The sequence below is a fragment of the Rhamphochromis sp. 'chilingali' genome, assembly GCF_963969265.1.
Source record: "Rhamphochromis sp. 'chilingali' genome assembly, chromosome: 15".
Classification (NCBI taxonomy): Eukaryota; Metazoa; Chordata; class Actinopteri; order Cichliformes; family Cichlidae; genus Rhamphochromis; species Rhamphochromis sp. 'chilingali'.
The window spans coordinates 24,089,026-24,110,045 of NC_137942.1; the positions used below are offsets into that span (position 1 = coordinate 24,089,026).

The following is a 21,020-nucleotide window of genomic DNA, read 5'->3' on the forward strand; positions in this document are numbered from 1 at the left end:
TTAAGCGAATTTAGGCCGAGAGGGTTGGACAGAGTACACACAGCAAGAGAACATGAGCCTTGGGCTTGCAGGGGCAAAAAAAAGAGAAAAAAAACAAAGGATAGCGTGACTCAAACACAAGAGTCTGTAGTGAATGTGTGAGAGAGGGGAAAAGAAAATGGATGATAAGAAGATAAACAAAGATAAAATAGAGAGGGGGTGAGAAGGAAAGTATAGGAAAGCTTTAAAGCTTTTATGCAAAAATGATGATGCTTGGCCCCTTCAAAGCCAGACCCAAAGGCACTACTTCTTTTGCTTCTTTAAAAATCTGGCTCACATTCCGCATTAAATCTGTAAGTATTCAAAATTCATAATCGTCTGCTTCGCCATCTCTCTTCGGTTCATCCTGGAAATTTTCTTGGAGACTGTCCGTCCCTGTTCCTCTCCTGCCTTTCCTGTTTCTTTCTCTCCACGCCCAATGTCACCTTCCCTTGAGATGGTTTTCCTCCTACCTGTCTGCTCCCTTCCTATGTATATCTCTCGCTCCCTCCCTCACTCCTACTATCCCTCTGTCAGTTCCTATTCCACTAGCTTTCTCCATGTTTCTTAATCCCCCTCCCTTTCCTATGATAATTCCTCTTCTCTTTCCCTCCCCCTGCTCTATTCTGTCAAGCCACCCTCTTTCTTTGGCAGCCGCTGTCCTCTTCTCTCCTCCCCTCTTTTCTCTCTCTTCCTGCCTCCTCCTTCTCCTTCCTCTCTGTTTATCTAAGTCTTGTTTCCTCTTCCTTCCTTCCTTCCTTTCTTCTTTACACCCTCTGTCAGTGCGCCCCAGGGTGGCTGTGGCTACATTGTAGCTTGCCATCACCAGTGTGTGAATGTGTGTGTGAATGGGTGGATGACAGGTTGTGTAAAGCGCTTTGGGGTCCTTAGGGACTAGAAAAGCGCTATACAAATACAGGCCATTTACCATTTACCATTTCTCACTTCAACCACCGCTCGCTCTTTCCCTAAATCAGCCCTAATAGACTGCAGTGCCACGCATGGTCCAAACATGCTCACACAAAGACGAACTGTGCAGAGGTATTAGCGCAGTAATTACGCTGAGGCACAAACACGCACACATTGCAGATGAACACACCAGCATTCCTGCACATTACAACGTGCTGCTCAGTCAGCATCAATTCTTCCTATATGTTGAACTGTGGCATTTTGGAAAAAGGAAAACAGCACAGAGGAGGGAGAACCATGGAAAAATGGGCAAAGAGAGTGGATAAAGCATAGGAACAATGGAAGAATGAAAACCCAGGCACAGGGCACCGGACATAGATAAAAGAAACTGAAAAGGTTAGAAAGACAAAAGGCAAACGGAGATGAAAAAGGACAGAAATAGAGGTAACCTGAAACAAAAGGGACAAAGAGTGAGTGTTGACGAGGCCGAGACAAAAACACAGGAAAAATCAGGAGGAGGGAAAAAGAGAGAGGGAGAGAGTGTCAGTGACACATAATGAGGGAGGGAGGAGGAGAGTGAAAGGGAGAGTCAGCAAGCGGGAGCTGTGTTCATTTGCGCACAAAAGATATGAGTGAGTATGGATGTGTGTGTGTGTGTATGTGTGTGTGTGTGTATGAGAGAGAGAGAGAGAGAGAGAGAGAGAGAGAGAGAGAGAGATGCTGAGAAGGAGGGGAGGAGTGAGCAAAAGAGGGAGGAGTGACTTGGGAGAGGGAGGAGTGAGAGCGAGAGTGCGCGGGATATTGTCATCTGGTCCTGCCAGAGCAGCAGCAGCAGCAGCACTGCGAGCATCACCAGTGGACGGGATACACCCGCTGCAAGCAGAGTGAGGCGACGAGGAAAGGATGGAATACACACTGATGAGGAAGCAGCAGCAACAACAACAACGGGGAAACATGGAATAAAAAGAGCATTTATAGCGTCTCCTTTGCTCTTCACTTCTGTTTGGAGCATCCCACAAGCAGATCACCAGTGAAAACACATACATATGATATATATATAAAATTCCTATACATATATATCAAATTATGCCTGTTTTCAAAGAAGCTGCAGCCGGACAAAGGACTTAATTGACAGCAAAATGTATGAAAATTGGGGGATAATGTGCAACATTTGCTTAAAAACTGTTGCATATTAATGCTTTAAGCTTTTTTGTAATTCATTCTTTTTTTTTTTGTTCTCAGTGGGGAAAAAAGACAAATTAAAAAAATATATATATACATTGATGCTAACGGAAAAATTGAAAAACCTGCCAACTGAATAGTTGAACCAGCAAGAGCGAAGCTCTTCTGCTGCACGCAGCTCTATATTTCCAAAAGGGGGCTTCTTTTGAAAACAGGATATTTTTTGATCTGCCCTCGGTGCCACTCTGCTGTTTGGGTGTCGCATCTCCACTTGTCTTTGTCATCCAGCTGGGCTGCGGGAATATTTATTCCAGCAAGGCTCGTGCAAGTGCGCTGGCTGAAAGTGCAAAGGGCAGTCCACGGGCTCTCTGACCTCACAGTGATATTTCCTCAGCAACAACAAACAGCCCTACTTAGAGGCTGTGGGCAAACAGTAAGGTAAGTTGTGGAAGAGACAGAAAAAGAGAAAATTATAAAATAGAGAAGATAGAGCGAGATCAGAGTGTAAAGAAAGAAAAGAAAAGACTGAGCCAAACACAGGAGCAGACACAGCCATTAAAGAACAAACCACTCCACTCCTGGTCAAGTATTTCCGACAGGTTTATCTTTCTCACGGCTTCTCCAGAGTCTCGGCTGCAGCAGCACCAAGACATTAAGATCACGACATCAGCCCTCCCCTTTCTCCCCCCCTCTCTCTCATCTCTCCTCGCCTAAGCACTTGAAGGGCAGGACTGAGCGGGCTGATAGACAGAGTACCCAGCTGGTGTCCTGGGTCTGTTAGAGACCCTGGGATCCACGGAGAGGAGGGGTTTCAGTGGAGCACACACAGAGCAGCAGCAACAGGAGCCCGGTGCCCGCAGAGCACGAAAAACCACTGGACTCTTGTGGGTCGCTTAAAAGAGACTGACACTGACAGTGTGCTATCACCAGGGGGATTGGAGCTGTATGTGTTCACAAAGTGAATGTGAGATTACGTGTACGCGAAAACACGCCTCAGGTGCAAGAGGGACGCTTTTGGACTGTAATCACCACAGGATTTTAGCTTGACGAGACCCTGGAGTAATTTCCCCAAAAAAACAGAACAGCTGTTGTTACCTGTTGGCTCTGACTGGAAATAGAAAGGAACTATCCAATACTGTCTTTAAAAGCTGAATATTTAACAATACAAAAACTTCAGTGGATGAAAGACTGGAGCTGCGCTTCTAGGAGAGGAAGTAAACACCCACCAAAGTGGACTCAGGTGACAGCAAAAAGATGCCCACTACAAAAATAAAAAAGCTTTCTGTGAGCGCCAACGGTGAGAGTAAGAGGATGATGGATGCAAGTTAAATCTCAAGAGGGAGTAGTGGGTGACGAAGACAACTTAAGTGAAAAACTATTGATCAGAGTTTTTTTTATTCCCTTTTCTTTCTTTTTAATGATATCGCAACTGATTTGGCTCCATTGCCGAGCATTAGAGTTTTTTCCCCACACCGGAATATGAGTCCATCTTTGGAGTGAAAAGTTTTCCACGTGGGAACCCATGACTGCCTGCAGGTTTCAGAGATATCTGCCTTTACAGCTAGCAACATCAGGACCCCAGACTTCCCACTTTTTGCGGATTATTCGTTCACTCTGCGGGGGAGCTTACTGTCAGAAATGCCAGAGGCAAGTTCATCCGTAGGTAACGCGGCCTCCTAAACTGGATTCCCTCCAAGCCACCAGCTTTGGATTTGTCTACAACCGCCTCTGCTGTCTGCCGATGACATATGGCTTTGTAAAAGGTGACAGAAATTTTAGAATGCGCTTTGACACACACACCTACACGTATTTAACTGCCGAGGACTATCGTGTGTCTCTGCATGTGAGTTTCCGCTCACAAGGGCCCACGTTTACTTTAGCTAGGAGCATGTTAAAATGGGAGATTCTTTTTCCTCACTTGTTCTGCTCCCACAGTGACAGTTTAGTTTTCTGTAAATCGGAATTTTAATAACTAGTTAATGAAGGCTTTTTTAAAATGCTTCTTCAGATTATCACTCTGGGAAAAATCTCTTGATCTCTCCTCTTCAGCTTCCTGTGTCACTGATACTGTATCTCATTAAGTTGCACTGCTTGCACAGCAAAAAGATTCATTTATTTGCTATAACTAACAGCTCTGGGCAAGGAGGATATTTAACTCTCTATTTCTTTTATTTCTAACACCTAGGTGCTTTCAGTTGGAACTGTCATTAACTCTTACACATCAGGACTAACATCACAAGATACTGGAGTAAGACCAAGATGGCTGCCATCATTCATCCACTCTTGGTGAACTTATCTTTAGCCGTCCTCCTGGGTTTGATCTCTCTGGGAGGTCTGAACTTTCAGCCGTCAGGTCAGGCTTTGGCGCAGTTCTCTTCCAACAACCAGACAACAGAACCATCTACGTCACCAGAAGCAGCGCTAATAACCCCGACACCAGACACAGAGGAGCAAGCAGGTCCGACTGGGGATAACCGCTGTTGGGGTTACTATGATGTGATGGGCCAGTGGGACCCACCTTTTAACTGTAACGCAGGTATCTACCTGTTCTGTTGCGGTTCCTGCTTCTACCGCTTCTGCTGCCAGTTCAAAATCCACAGTTTGGATCAGACATCCTGTTCAAATTATGACACACCTGTGTGGGCAAACACGGGACGACCGGTGGCACCTGTTACAGAAGCCCAGGAGGAACCGGACCGGGATCGGACCCACATGATTGTGTATATTATCTGTGGAGTGGTGGCCATCATGGTGCTGGTGGGGATTTTCACCAAACTTGGGCTGGAGAAGAGTCAAGGAGGGCAGACCGACATGACCAACTCTAGGTAGGAACTGAGAAAAGTAAAACAATGAATGAAGTGATATGCAATAGATGAATGATACTGGGCATCGACTAAAGAGTTAAGTAAAAATATTTTTGAGGAAATTAAGTTTTTTGCCAAATGAGAGATAAATGTCTTTAAAGTTGCTAAAGCTAGCAGCCAGTTAACAAAGCTGCTTTTCTGGGTAGTATTCTCTATGTGAAGCTAAGCTAACCTTCTACTGGCCACACCTACATATTCAGACAATAAGTTGGTTCTGATTTTAGCAGACTATAGGGCTAGCATGCAACTCCAACAGAACCAAAGTAGCAGTGCAACCAAATTTTATTAGACTCATTTTGGTAATTTCCAGCTCTACATTTTATCCACTAAATCTACTAGCGTAGCTTTGCATGACTGGGTATTTGTGCAACTCCCTACCTAGTATCCTCTCTCTTTTAGACAGCACTCCCTTTAAGACAGCGTTTTCCTGATTGGTTGCTTCTTGCAAACAACGATTTTGATGATGGGTGGGGTTCCTGTGCTCTCAGCCAGAGAGAAATGTCAAACTATGGAGTTGTATCACAGAAAAAGAAGAAAGTTTCTTTTCTGTGAGAATAACCCTGCTTATTTGCAAACATGTCTTTGAAACTCATTTCAATTCACAGCCATAACATCCCATCTCCGTGTCCAAGTCATTCTCTGAATGTTCAAGTATTTATTCTCAACATATGTGAAATGGGAAAACACATGGCTGAGAAGGTCACCAGCTCGGTAATGAATAAAGTGAGTGAATCACAGTGAGGTGATAATGGGTGTGAAGTTTGCAACCACGAGGGAGCAATGGATATGGTGATAGGGTGGGAAAGAGCGAAAGACCACAGGATGGAGGTCAGGCAGCAGGATGGAGATTCCAAAGGACAGATGATTTCGGAGGAAATGACAGTGAGGTTGCGTTGTGTTTTCTCTGCATCAGTGTAGCTGTTTCACATTGATGGGTGATTGATTGCTGTGACACAACTATGACTGTGGCAATGTGTGGCCTCCAGAGAGCAATGAGAAGAGAGAGTTTTTTTTTTGTTTTTTTTTTTGGAAGGGTGGAATATTGAGCGGATCTGACTGGAATGCAGCCAGTGGCTAATTCTAGTACAGAGAACGGGTGGGGGTGGGGGTGGGTGTATGTGCGTGGATGTGTGGGTGTGTGAGAGAGAGGGAGTGCTTGGTTTGACCGGATAGCCTGTTGGGTGTTAAGAGTAAGAGCTTCTTTAAAATCCTGTCATCGCCGCGTTTCCTCTCAACCTCCCCAAAGCATGATGAAGAGGAGAAGAGGAGGAGAAGGAAGAAGCAGTAGACATCAGCACTTGTTAATGTTAAACTGCACCATGCCACCAATAACACAATGAAAGATGGCATCGCTTGGCACATTTTATTACCCGAATCAAACAACTGCGTGAATTTGAATTCTTTAGTCCAAGGATTATTTGAGAAATCCTTCGGAAATCTGGTTGACTGTCTTCACCACATTCAAGGCATAATGTGAAAATAAATGTTCAGAAATGTTACGTGTATCCCTTTAATCGGCAGAATAGAAGTGACATAGGTTGATCACATGGTATTTACTGTAACTGTCCATCCTATAATAAAGCAAACAGCTTCATGGTAATAGTGCAAATTTTTCATGTAATGCAAAATTTATTTAAAAAAAACAATCAAGTCAATTTTCTAAGTCTAAGCAAATATCACCCCAGATTAAAATAATTAATATTCATTTTCAGCATTTTTATTAACAAACAAGCAAAACCACTTACTCCCTCCAAAAAAAGCAAAATCAAAGAAGTGCCAGTTAGATTGTTCATTATTGTAGGCTCATTTTAAAATAAAATATCTCATTTTGTCAGTTTAGGGTTTTGTTTCCTATGTTATGCCAGGCGATGGAAACATACTCATTATAAAAGTAATTTAACTGTTTTAAAGTATTTCTACTTTTCGTCACAGTTTTGCCAGACATAAATCAACGCAGCAGATAAACATCATCCACTGCTTTCTGTTAGGCTGATATCAGTAAACAAAGCTAATATCAGCCAAGACCAGTACTGCATACAGTATATACGTATTGTTACATAGACAACCAACAGAAGATTTTTAGATACTACAGCAACATCACATTATCTCGTCTAATGCTTCACTCCCTTTAAGAGTAAACATAGGATAACCTCCTTGAGACCAGCAAAAATAAGGGGTTGCCGGTAATTGCTGTGAATTGTTTTGCATTCGCCAACCCATTTGGAGTAGTTATGGTGACCAATTGTACATTTGCAAAGGCAAAGCCATTGCCCAGGTTGTCTAGTCTGACCAATCACGTTTTGACTTGGAGTGACTGGAATCACTCTCACACCGATTGCCAACATGGTGCAATACATCTGAGTCAGTCTGTGTGGATGAGCTCAATGTGTTTCTATGCGGTCCCCAACCCCCAGGCCATCAACCGGTACTGGTCCGTAAGTTGTTTGATACCAAGTTATGAGAGTTGAGGCTCGGCTGTGAAATTTATGGTTTTCAGGGTTTTTATCGGTTTTTATCGTTAACTCGGTTTCCCTGGGTCTTTTCCCTTGTGTTATGAATAATTCTTCTCTTATTTCTGATTAATGTGAATTTATGTTTATGTGGATGGCCACAGATTTGCAACAGAAAGCAACAGATCTGTAGTTTTTGCACATTTATCACAGTTAATAGCTGTATCATAGCAAATACTGATACTGTTGGTACTGTCAGGCTATCAGGTTGTTTCTATGATGAGGTATAGTTTCCGGTTCACAGCAAGTCAGTGAACATGTCACATCTTCTTCTTTTATCAGATATTTTATATGCCATAATGTATTTATTTATCTTAGAGACAATACTGTATACCTTTTTCTTAAATGAAATATATATTTTTATGTCATAATATACATTTTCTGAACCGAATAATAATTATCCAATATTTTGCCTGTGTACTTAAACTTATCATTCTTATATTGAAATAGAAAAGTTCAGAAAAACAAAATTTAATCAAGTATCCTATTAAGCTATTGTAGTGAGACAGTGTGCACAGTACTGAAGAAGATCTAAATGTAACTGTAATAAACTGGGGTTTTTTTTATGTTTGCTGTAGGCCCATGTTACTTGCATCTTTGCATTTTGGAATGAGGGCTTGTTGTTTGGTTTATGCTCAGAATGTAAAACTTTCAAGGGTTGTACATGATCATAGAGACAGCTAAAAAAGACAGGAAAAGATATTCTTGTGTTTAAATGTCACATGAGTCTGACAGTCAGCGAGGAGGTAAAATTTCCATAATAGCGACACAAGGTGAACATTTGATTTGCTTTCTTTAACAGATTCAATAGTTTTAAAGTTTCACACTATTGTAAAAGCAAATCTGTCTTCATGTGTTTTTTGAAGCACTTGTTCATTCACCTTGAACATGCTTGCCTTTAATGGAAGCACAAAATGAATGCAGACATCATGGATTCAAGCAAAGGTCTCCAAGCAAGCTTGTTATTAACTCACAGGATGGGAAAGAGGTCAGAGACAGAGTGATGACCACTGCAGGAGAGGGACAAAACCAGGAGTGAGAAGATATCCAGAGGGAACAGAGGGATGATATTAAGTCACACCGGGGACTCGCTCATTTTACTATCCCATTGTTAAACACAGCCATTTACCTCATATCTGCCAAAGTATGTGTGTGAGTGTGTGTTGGTATAGGAGAAAGAGGAGAACCCGAGATATGACACATGAGCTAACCACTTCACTGATGTGACCAAAGACCAGTAATGAAAGGACAGTCTGTAGTAGCATTATTATGTGGTGGATGGAAGGATGAGAGGAACAAGCCATGAGAAAGGAAGCTTTTCCGATGAGTGAATGATTAATCCAGAGGGATTCCAAGACATTTTCACTCACAATGTGCCACAGAGAAACACCATATTTTAACACACAGGTACCTCTTTAATATCGACGTCCAGCGTGAGGTGGCATCTCCTACGATTTCACAAACCTACCATTCTTTTTCAGTTCTATAATTTCTATCACTGTTTGCTTTTCTGACATTAACTTGTTTACCATGACACTCTTTGGTTAGTGCTCCCTTATTGATGACACCAGCAGACCACTTTCCCCTGCAGTCAGATGTTAAGGGACTCCTATCGAACCCTATTGAAAAATGACACTGAAAGGGAACTCACTGTGTTACAATGTAAAGGCAACAGATCCTGACCAGGGTTCAGTATGTGATAGTTTGGGAGTGTGAACAGGCTATCAGTCCTGCTGACAGTAGTAGCCACTATAAAGTATACCTTGCTAGCATCATGTTGGACTGTCATTTGCCTTTTAAGCTAATGACGTATTCAACAAGGTGCTGGAAACATTCCTCAGAGATTTCAGCCAGTGTTGACATGATCCCATCACACGGTTGCTGCAGGTTTGTTAGCTGCACATCCATGTGAATCTCCCGTTCAACCACAAGGTGCTCTATTGGAGTGTGCTGAGGCCATTTGAGCACAGTGAACTCAGGTTCAAGAAACCAGTTTAAAAATTATTGGAGATTTATGACATGACATGTTATCCTGCAGGAAGCAGCCATCAGAAGATGGGTACACTGTGGTCATAAAAGGATGGACATATTCAGCAAAAATATTTAGGCAGACTGCGGCATTAAACCGCTGCCACAAGGCAGTGCCAGATTCTGACCTTATCATCTGAATGTTGTAGCAGAAATCAAGACTCATGAGACCATACAACATTTTTCCAATCTTCTATCCGGTTGTTCAGTGATGACGCGATGAATCCTACTTCCGGGCCTAAAGTAGTCTGCGTTTAATATGGCTTTTGTGTTGTTAACATGTTTAATGCTATGTATTTTCTTCTATTTGATCTCAAAAAGCTCCTAAAACAGTCAGTGATCACTGTTGACCTCCCTCGGCTTTTATTACCTCTAATCATTTATTTAAGCTCAGTTTTTAAAACCTTAGGATGTAGCTACAGCCCAGCCCATGCAGCAGTATATGAATGACTAACCTCGTATTGTGGATGGATTATCTCAGTTGTTCTCCTGGCTGAAGTTTGGTCCTTTTACAGCATCCTGCCATGCGATTACATTTGTTCCTGAGCACCGAGAACACTCACGTTAACCTTTATCGAGTGGAAAAAAAGTTAGCTTGTTTATAGTATGCTAACATAGCTGTGTCGCTAGCGGTCACGTAGCACATCATTATATACCAGCTAGCCAAACTTCAGTAACCCTACAAATGTCACTGCTTTTTAGTTTTCTGTCTTCATTTATGTTGGAAGTGATAGCAGAGCTGTACGTTTTAATTTGTTTCCAAAACCCCGCAGTCAGGACATGCTATATTGTATTTAGATAGAAGCTAGCGAGCTAACTCCCTGCTAACTTCTAACTCCGTTAAATGTCATAAATTCCATTTTCATGGATGCCTGGATGTTAAACTCAATTGTTACACCTGGTAGAGCAGAATGCTGATCATTTTATTAAAGATGAAAGACTTTAGACAGTTTTTCAACTCTCAGTAATGCCATAGTGATCGTTTGATATATGGACCTGCAGCGGAGTTTAGGTCCAGACACGGCTAGTGACGTCAGACTGAACAATCGGATTGTCCAATTGTTGACCATTCTGTTGCCCGTCTGTTAGCACAAAGCTCTGTGGCTTCTGACCTTGGGCATCAGCAAGGTGTTTCTGCCTGATAAACTAGAACTACTTACTGGGCCATTCTCTGTAAACCCTAGAGATGGTCATGCAGGAAAATCCCAGTAGATCAGCAGTTTCTGAAATACTCAGCCCAGTCCATTTGGCATCAACAACAATGTCACTCTTAAAGGCACTTAAATCACGTTTCTTCCACATTCTTACACTCAATTTAAACTTCAGGTTGTGTCAAACATGTCTACAAGCCTAAATGCATGTAGAGATAGTTATTGGCTGATTAGATATCTGCATTAATTGCACTTGAACACTTGTACCCAATGAAGTAGCCAGTGAGTGTAGTGTCTGTTTTGTCTGTAAGAGACACTTTTCTGCCAGGAAAGGCTGCGCCTCCGTGAAACTGTTTATCACATCGATTGCATGTCCATCAACAACTGAAAATTCATATTCAGCCTGCATACATTTGACCGAGAGACACCTTCACCTGGTTGCGGGTGACAAATCTATGCGTGTATGTGAGTTTGGGTGCATGTGTGTGTGCAGTCAACGAATAAATCCAGCCACAAAGCTGTTAAGGTGGTAATGCGCTGAAACCCTGGGTCAAGCAATCACAACAGCCAGTGGTGCAATGATAGAGCAGAAGACACACATGTGCACCTGGGCACACACACAAACCTCTCATTACGACCCTATAGTGAGCCCTCTCCCCCTCCTCTATTGCATAGCTTTTCGCCTCCCCAGTGGTTCTTGGTATTTTTGCTTTGCCGTCAGTCTGTCTGTGTCTGCACCTGTTGTGTGGGAACTGCTGCGAAGCAAAATTAAAAATGAATTGTATCTTTTGATACGTGATTCATCTGAGGGAATTAAAATACCACATTAATAAGAGCTCAGCTTGTGATTTTGTGGACTGCAGCAGCACTGAAGGCGCTGGAGGAAAACAAGTTGCTGTAGACAAGGGCCATTCATGGACCTGTACAAGATCACATTACCAAAAAAAAAAAAAAAAAAACCCTAAAGATATGTCTCCAAATAATCTATGCAGAAAGCACATTGGCTAACATGCTGATAATGCCAAAAATTAGAAGGCACTTGTATTGGGAATGCCTTGTTGTAAGCCCACCTTGCACACTATAGTCAGTTTATTTGTACAGCATTAATCAAAACACAGTGGCGCATTAAGCAATTATCATAAAACAATACTTAACAAGCAACAGCATTAATAATCCGAGTGCATGTTGTGAATTAATGGCAGAGTTAGCAGGATAAGCACAGCATGAAAACAGGTCAAATAAAGTGCATTCAAACTCATAGACTCTCTCAACAATTAATACTGTTTCACATATTTTTTTTATACATATCAAGTTTGCTGGGACATTTATACTGGCACCACTGTTTTTGCCAATTGATACAACCTCACTGGTCTAGTAGTACAATTTTTCTTTTACTGACATCAAACACTACGTTTGATGTCAGTAAATTAAGATTTACCGAAACATGCTCCGGCTTCCTGTTCGGTAGCTTTTCTGCCAGTGCTGATTGGATGCAACGAAAAACCATTTTTAACATTTCTGTGCCAATTTCGGTGAATGCTGGAAACAAACCAAAATAGAACTATTCTTATAACCTTTCTATAAAGTCCAAGTTGCAGTTGCATTAAGTAAGTGGGCTCTGGTCTGAATATCATTTAATGTTAATTTTAGTAAATATTAGAAATAAAATGAATCAACCGGTGTCTCATGTAGAGATGGCACGATACCACTTTTTTATGTCCGATACCGATACCGATATCATAAATTTGGATATCTGCCGATACCGATATGAATCCGATATAATGTTTTTTAATCAACAAAACTGTTTTTTAAATATCTTGCTGCATTTTGTATAAGTTCATACTCAAGTTTAAAACAACAACTACACTAAAGCTATTCTGTTATACCTGTATGCAAAAAAAATATTTCATAGTTCAGCAATACTGATCAATCTAATAAACTCAAACCTGCACCATCCTCCCTATTCTGGTATTTTAAAGAGTACTTAGCGTAAATATTAAGCAACCTAACTAATAGGGTTCCAACTCCCAGCAACAACAAAAATAAATAAATAAAAAATAGGGAACCACCCCTCACGCTCCACCTCATGATGCTTAATCGACGTAATCAACCTTAATTTGATGCAGTGTGAAAAAAAATGCACAGAAATCAATTATTTTTCAAGAAATATTAAATAGATTCAACATCTCTCTTCAACAAAATTGCAGACTGCACAGATGGTACCTTCCCAAAGGAAAAAGTACTATAGCTTACTAGGGTATATTAGACTTAACAGTTACTATATACAATAATGGACTTCTATACATTTTACATCAGATTAAAACTTTGGGTGTAAGATTCAGATAATTATTTAATAACAGCCAGACATTTTAAATGAGAATAAGAAAGAAAAGTATGTCTTTGTGCCCCCTTTTCCCTGTTAATGCCCTATCGGCCCCCCTGGCTAAACTTTGCTAGATCCGCCCCTGCACAGTTACCAGCGTCAGCTACGTAGAAAAAGATCCTGGAGTAGAAAGTAATATTAAATAAATTCTAACAACAGCTGATCAAGCTTAAACGTGCTGCTGTTGTTCAGCCGCTGGTTTCCTCTTTCTGGTGCAAAGTGGGCCAAAAACAAACAAGAGACACGGACTTGCGACAGAAAAGCCGATCAGCTGATCATTAAGCAGTTTCATGATTGAAGTAGCAGCCGGAGAGCGAGAGGCAGTCGCTAGTTAAGCTTAACTACAAACATTCAGAGATGGACTTACACACTTGCTTTACTTCTCTCGGGATAACTTTGTCAGAGATGAAATGCCGGGTTGCTAGCGAAGCTCCACATGCTATCCAGACCACCGACAGGTCCCGCATGCCACAGCGGCTCTATCACGTGATGCATACTGCTCCGACGTGCTAACGTTCTGAGGTGAGTTACGGCGTGTTGCAAGTTTTGTGAGGTGCTTTCGTGATATTTAATGGATCGGATTACATTTTTTATTTTTCTCCGATATCCGATCCAGTAATTTAGGTCAGTATCGGACCGATACCGATACGTAATATCGGATCGGTCCATCTCTAGTCTCATGTCATATGGTTATAAAGTTACAGGCACAAGAGTACGTGAAGTGCACACATGAAACTTGGTGAAAATAATTATGGGAATGGCAGAAGAAGTGAGACAGAGTAGAAAGTAGCAACATGTTGCCCCCAATTTGTAAGGATGATAGATGTACTTACACACATACACACACACAGGGCACAATGCACCACTTATCGGAAATTGTTCCACTGGAGGGCTGCGTGTTCAAGGTTACAGGTGATTGAATGACACACTGGGGATCTAAACAACCGTTTCCGTCGGCCATTCTCCTCCTTTACAGTATTGTGTTTCATCAAAAGTGCTTTCAATTTCAGTTATTGTTCAGGCACAGTGCCACTTTTTATCATTGCCTGACAGGTGTTTAGAGCCACTGGATAAATATGTGCACACAGCTCCAATTGTTTTTCTGCTTTTCTTGAAATAGTTAAAGCAATAACCAGATGAAACAACACTTAGTGGGTTGTGGAGTGCAATTAGTGTAATTGGTTTGTTTCTTAGACTATAGGGTGATGATGAGACTTAAATTTGTTAAAATAACAAGATATATATTTTATTTATCCCCAAACTTAGGGCACTACAGTGTTACAGCAGCCAAAACATGAACTGTCATAGAAAGAAGCTCAAAAAGGTTAAAAAAAAAAAAAAGAGAGAGAGATTAATGAATACAAACCTAAATATAATATAATAAGGGGATCTTAAATCTCAAATTAATGCAGTTTTTGTTGTATGAGATGGTGAAGCTTGTGTGTATCTGTCCTTGTCAAAGCACTGCTGTCTTCATCCCCTCACCAACAGCCAGTCATAGCAGATGGCTGCTCTTCTATTGTAGGGTGACTGTTGTTGGCGCCATAGACATAAAACTGAATTGAACTGAATACTGGAGAAAGTGATCAGCTGCACATCCAGTAATTAGAATAGGGGGTAGTCAGGTGGATAAGCCACTAATCATGGCTACAGTCAGTTTAATGATTGCTGCGTCAGCTGATGGAGGAATCCAAACCATGTGTTTACTCAAAGATGCCTCCTGAATGGAGAAACTAGTTGCATGCATTGCTCAGGTTTAATTTTGGCTTCAAATCCTGCAGGTTCCTTCTGGGACAACTCTGAGTTGTAGTTCTGCCCATAGATTTTCACTTGGATTCAGTTCAGGTGATTGGCTGGGTCACTCTAGCAGCTTCTTTTTCTTTCTCTGAAACCACTTGAGTTTCCTTGGCTGTGTTTGGGATTATTGTCTTGCTGAACTGTCTTCCCTGGTTTCATCTTCATCATCCTGGTACATGGGAGCAGATATTTATCAAGAAAGTCTGGGTACATTTTTCCATTAATCCTTCATTCAATTATATGAAGCGCGCCAATGCTGTATGTTTAAAAACAGCCCCGCACCATGATGTTCCTGCCTCCAAACTTCACTGTTGGTATTGTGTTTTTGGGGTGATATGCAGTGCCGTTTGAACTCCAAACATGGTGTCTATTCTGGCATCCAAAGAGTTAAATCTTGGTCTAATCTGACAGACTATATTCTCACAGTATTTCCTAGGTTTGTCTAAATGTTGTTCAGCAAACTTTAAACACACTTTTTTAAGATTTTTACTTACTGATTCCACCTGGTCGATTTATAGTGAAATAATGTTCTTTCCACTTCTGGGTTATGACCCCAACAGTGCCATAATCCAGAACCTGCAGTAGTTTAAAATTCTTCTCTAATCAATGCCATCAGTATGTTTCGCAACATTACAGTTTTGAATGTCTTGGTTTTAACCGTCATGAGCGGTTTCTTGTGTGACACCTTGGTAATAAGACACGTTTTTATAGGCCATCAGTTGGGACTGAACCAGCTAATAGGCACCTCCCTTTCTTCATGTGTTCAATACTGTTTCCCTGTGTGATTTCTCATTACTGTACATGAATTTATTTATGGGCATCTATAGCTTGATTTCTTTGGATGTGTGGATTGGATGTGTTGTTACCGAGAGCTGGTGAGAATGTCATGTCAATAGCACCTTTAGAAATATACTTACTTAGAAAATTGGTGACGCGTTCAATACTAATTTTACTCACCGTATGTCTGGAATAACACCACTTTTCAATCACAACCGCTGCAATCCCTCCATATTTCTTTTTAGATTAACATCCCTGTCTTTCCAAAAAAGTCCTGAAGCTATGTAAGGTCACACTGTGGTCTGAGAAGTGTGAATGTGACAATGTCTCGCCACGATGCTCTGTGACACTTCATGAAGCTCCATGATAAAGTCATTATAAATAAAACAACCACAATGGAAGCTGCTGCAACAGGCAGAACAACACCAGGAAAAAACAACTTGATAACAAAATAATGTGTAAAGTAGTTACCATGAAGATGTTTAGTGACGAAACCTGACAAACACAGGGAATGCCTTAAAACCAGGTCCTTCCAACTGACGTGTCTGTAACTCATCACTGATGTAAAGCATGCAGCAGTGCTAATATCGCCTTTGTTGTCAGTGCTGTTGTTATTCTCACCTTTCATTAACATAAGCGTGTTTTGGCTTCTATCTCGAAAACGCAGCAAGGCTGAGTTAGCTCATTAAATGCACGTCTCCCTCAAAGCTTAATCTGAAAATAAATTCTTTGATGCTGCTGCGGTATGAAAAATAGACTTTGCCTTTCCCAAAGTGCACAGCTAACTCAAATCAGCAAGGAATTATTGTTTATCCGTTTTATCGTCTTCTTTAAGGAGATGCTTACGGTTGTGAATATTTTCTACCTCAGTCTTGTTTGTGCCATCAAAGTCCATTACTGACTTCACTTTGTGTTTCTGTTCTTCACTTTGCCACTAAATCCACAGTTTAAAACACATAACAATGCCAAAGTTATCACCAGCAGCTCAACTCTAAAAGCGGTGAGAATATGCAAACATAAAAAGCACTAAAGCACACATTTTGCTTTTAGCTGACTCTGACTTTTATGTGCCAGCCTTAAAATTTTCTTTCATGTGTTTCAGTTATTGGAATGCTGCCCTGGAGGATATCAGGTCCATGTGTTTTATCCAGAAACTAGACTGACACATTCAGTTTTCTGGATATCACGTCTTTATGTGCTTATATTTCCATAAAATTATGTATGAATATCTTTTACTTGTAATAGAGTACTGTTTTGCTTTCATCATTGCTACTCTTGGTTGATGCATCCTTCTGGAAATGCTTATCAATACTTTGCATTTCCGCTTATACGGTGTGAATTTTTTACCTATTAGAGACGGCTGTATCAGTTGCGTTGTGATTGTAACTCCACACCACACCTCAGTGCAGCAGTGAGACCAGACTGCTGCAGAGCCCTGAAGTTCTTAAGCTCAACTGTTGCTGCAGTGGCTGTGAACCACATCAGCCGATCGCCAGACTTTCTCTGAATCTTAAACGTCCCCCTTCCTTTCTCTTTCACTATTTCTAATTTCCTGTTTGTCTTCCCATTTTTTTCCTGTATTTCCTCCTTCTACCTGGTTCCCCTCTCATGTTTCATGCACAACATCAACACTCTTTGTGGCAAAAACTGGGCAGTAAAATGTGCATGATAATTGATATACAGTACTGGTGTGTACATTATGCACACTGTTAAAATACTGGAAACTGTTGAAAGAGTTTTAAGAAACGTATTTAATTGATTAGTACCAAAATATGTGAGATAATCAGATGATATGCAAAATCTGTACGTCTTCAAAGGTGTAATTTCCACATTTTACTTTAGGTTGATCTTCATGCATCTTAAGTTTCAAGATGATACAATCTTTGTATACTAATTTCTGTTGCACTCAGTTATTTATGCCCTTTCTCCCTGGGTGTTGAGTTTTAGGTTGTATACAGACTGCTCTTTCTGATTGGTCAAGGTTTCTGGTAGATTAAAACAAAAACACTTTATCTATGTATGTTTCAGCAAACACCTATATCAAAAAACATCAATCCTACAGACTTATTTTCATTTAAATAAGCGCACCAACGTTACGAGAGTTTACAGCACGTTTACCATAAAGAGCTAAAGCACCACAGTTCACTGTCTGTTCAAAGAGAAACCACAATACAGATAAATGGAGTGTGATCGCTTCATAATGAGAGGTTTATTTTTGAGCCTAGCTGTGGGCTGTTAACAACAATCTGTGTCACTTTTGACTTTGCAATTTGGAGGCTCTGTAGGAGGTTTGTGAAGGCACAATTGCAAGTGGATATACTTACGTCTATATTTTCTCTGAAAGTACTTCAGTTAAACTCCGCTGACTGTGTGAGTCGCATTGTGTGTCTCTGAGCTTCTTTGTGACTGTGTATATTTGTGTGGGTATAAGTCTGTGTACAGTCTACATGGAGTTGGGAACATGCCGTCCAGCATGGGCTCTATTTTCACTCCAGTGATCCTAGTAATGGTCTTGTCCCACTGTAGACTGATGCTGGCTACAAGTCGACCTGACAGAATATCAACTGCTTACATGTAGCTGTTTGCTGAAGCGCACACAATAGAAAGCATTATCACTCACCCTGTGCTCTCTCTATCTATCTATCTATCTATCTATCTATCTATCTATCTATCTATCTATCTATCTATCTATCTATCTATCTATCTATCTATCTATCTATCTATCTATCTATCTATCTATCTATCTAGAATATTTATGAACTAACTACGGCATTTACAAGCATATTGCAACATGTATTTTTCAATGAAATAAATATGCGTGTTATCCTCAGTCTCATATTTTCCTCTTCGGCTGCTTCAAACAAATGCAACAGTACAAACAGCTTAATTAAAAGCTCCTTCCACTTGGCCAGCTATGATATTTAACTTCAACACTTAAGGTTTCAAATAGTCTACAATTGCAAAAGCCCAAATGCTGTCAATTTAAAATGATAAATAAGTATTCGTCTATATCGCAGCTACTAAAGATTCCTATAAAGCAGAGTTCAGTATGCTTCGATTATGCACTTTTTTCAGCTTTCTGCAGGGCAAATCTCCATAAAGGGAAGGAAGCAACTCTGTTACATTGACTGAACTCAGCAGCAGACCCTTTCAAACTCTAATAGTTCTACAGCATCTTGGACCTCAGTTTTAAATACTAGCTGCACAATAACTGGCAATGGCCTTCATAACTGTAGGATGTCACAAAACACAGCCCAGGCATTTACCTGCAATTTAACAAATTGAAGGAAGAGGCTTTACAGCCTGAATGCAGTTAATTCTTTTTTATTTAGTTAATGGTAGTTTCCACTGAAACAGCTGTTCATGGTGGTTTAATGAAAAGTTGGAAAGGAAGACATCTGGATCCTTTGTGATAAATACTGCTACTAAACCACGTATGGTGATATTTAGGTCACTTAAGTTAACAGAAAAAAAACAGCCATTCATTTCTAAATGGTTAAAGGACAAAATCTGTATCATCCAGTTAGCTTTCTCCATGGGAGCTCTGTATTCACAACTAGCTCACTACTGTGAAGATAGCCATCTGTAAACAGAGCAAATTTGAGTTGAAAAATTAAGCTCATCAAATGTTTACCAGTTGATGAGGCCCGCATAGATGATTAATTAGCATATTATAATGTCCTTGTTATAGGGCTGTGCTATATGACCAAAATCTCATATCCCGATATAAGACATCTATCGTCCGATAACGATATAAATCACAAAAATGTAACATTTTCTGTAAATTCTGTGAATCTCGAGCAGCTCGACTTGCGTGAAGTGTTTCCAGCTGCGTGTTGTGTAGCTGGAGTCGAATGTTTTAACCGATGCATGAAACGATACATTTTCAGACATAAGTTGTAATGGCCGCCGTTTTCTTTGTGAATATTTATTACACGGCGTGCTGCAGGGAAAAGCCTATTCTAACGTTTGAGTCTAAGGTTTATTTTTAGCACCTGCCGGGCCTTTTTTGCTTCCCATCCGTAAACACTGCATACTCTTTCATGTGATTCAGTGTATTTTGAAAAGCCTCAACAGGATCTTGAGCTTTATTGTGAAAGGTTTATGTGGAAAATAAACAAGCGGACACGCGATGGTGGTGTGGTTATATTAAATATAAGAGAAAGAGAGAAAATTAATATAACCACTACAGTGACCATCAAAACGATGAAAAAATGTTGCTGTAAACAGTTTATCTTGTAACACCACGAAACAAACGACAGCGTAAAATGAAACGATAGATGTTTGTATATCGTCATCCGATATATATCGTTATATCGAACAGCCCTACCTTGTTACTATATCATCAATCAATAACACAGGAAGTTCAAACACTTTTATCACTGTCCTAATTATCCTACGTGCATGTCTGTGTGGTTACTAATAACAAGCAATAGGGATATACACCTTATACTACACAATTATTTCATTCAAGGTGTTGTATTCTAATACAAACTTTAATTTTCTTTACTTCTCCGTTATAAATTGTGAGATCCCAGCCACTATTTGGTGTTTGGGATGTTCCAAGTGTTTTTCCCATTCTTTTATCCATCTTTTGATTTCTTCCATGGCCCTTGTCCTTCTCAGTAGTGACCTTTCAGCTCTTATCTTACAGACACTATCAAGCTTACACATCACAGAGGATAAAATAATCGAGAAGGACCTGTTCTCTGTGAAATTTATCGTTTCCCCTTCATCATTCTCCCACATAAACTTCCCACTGTTCCATTTCTATCTGTCCGTTTGCTTTATAGTCCCAAAAATACCTTCCTTCAAATCTTTGTGCAGTTTCAACATTGTGCAGGAACAGAGATGAAATAAAGAGGAAGATGAGTGCCACGGAGGGGAACCACAAAAGGAGGAATGGGATAACACAGCAGGGAGGAATTCACTTCTTTGCTTTGCTATCTACATTCATCCCCTTCTTGTTCAGCTTCCATTTGCTTTTCTTTTGTGTGCTCGTCTCATTCCATTGTCCTCTCTTCGTCTCAGTCTTTATCCTTTTCACTTTTGACTTTTTTTCTTCCTTTCATTCCCATTTCTTCTTATTGCAAATAAAGACACCAATGCAATCATCATCTACTAGTGATTCTCTTAACATTGTAGCAGGATCAAAAGACACAAATTAGTCTCATCTAACTGGCACGCCTTGCTTTAGAGAGCAGTATTGTATTGCTGCCATCTGTATTATACATGTGTTTTTTACACAAGTTAATGAATGTGCTTTATCGTAACCATGTTTGTTTCTTGTCAGCAGTAGCAAACACTTACATACTCACCCATTCCTAACCTTTATAACGTTGTTATATATTTAATGCAGGCAAAGTGAGCATGCAAATCGATTAATTTCCCCACAGCATGC

At 40.5% G+C, this 21,020-nt stretch overlaps 1 protein-coding gene across 1 annotated transcript in view; it reads left to right on the top strand.

The window, feature by feature from the left end:
• The first annotated feature begins 3,131 nt into the window (after positions 1 to 3,131).
• The window catches only part of LOC308412281 (protein shisa-8), a 135,651-nt gene continuing 117,762 nt past the window's right edge, over positions 3,132 to 21,020 (top strand). The window contains exons 1-2 of the mRNA XM_080906510.1: positions 3,132 to 3,872; positions 4,295 to 4,934. Of these exons, the coding sequence (XP_080762636.1) occupies positions 4,369 to 4,934 (566 nt within the window). The 5' untranslated portion in view covers positions 3,132 to 3,872; positions 4,295 to 4,368. The remainder of the gene's footprint in view (positions 3,873 to 4,294; positions 4,935 to 21,020) is intronic.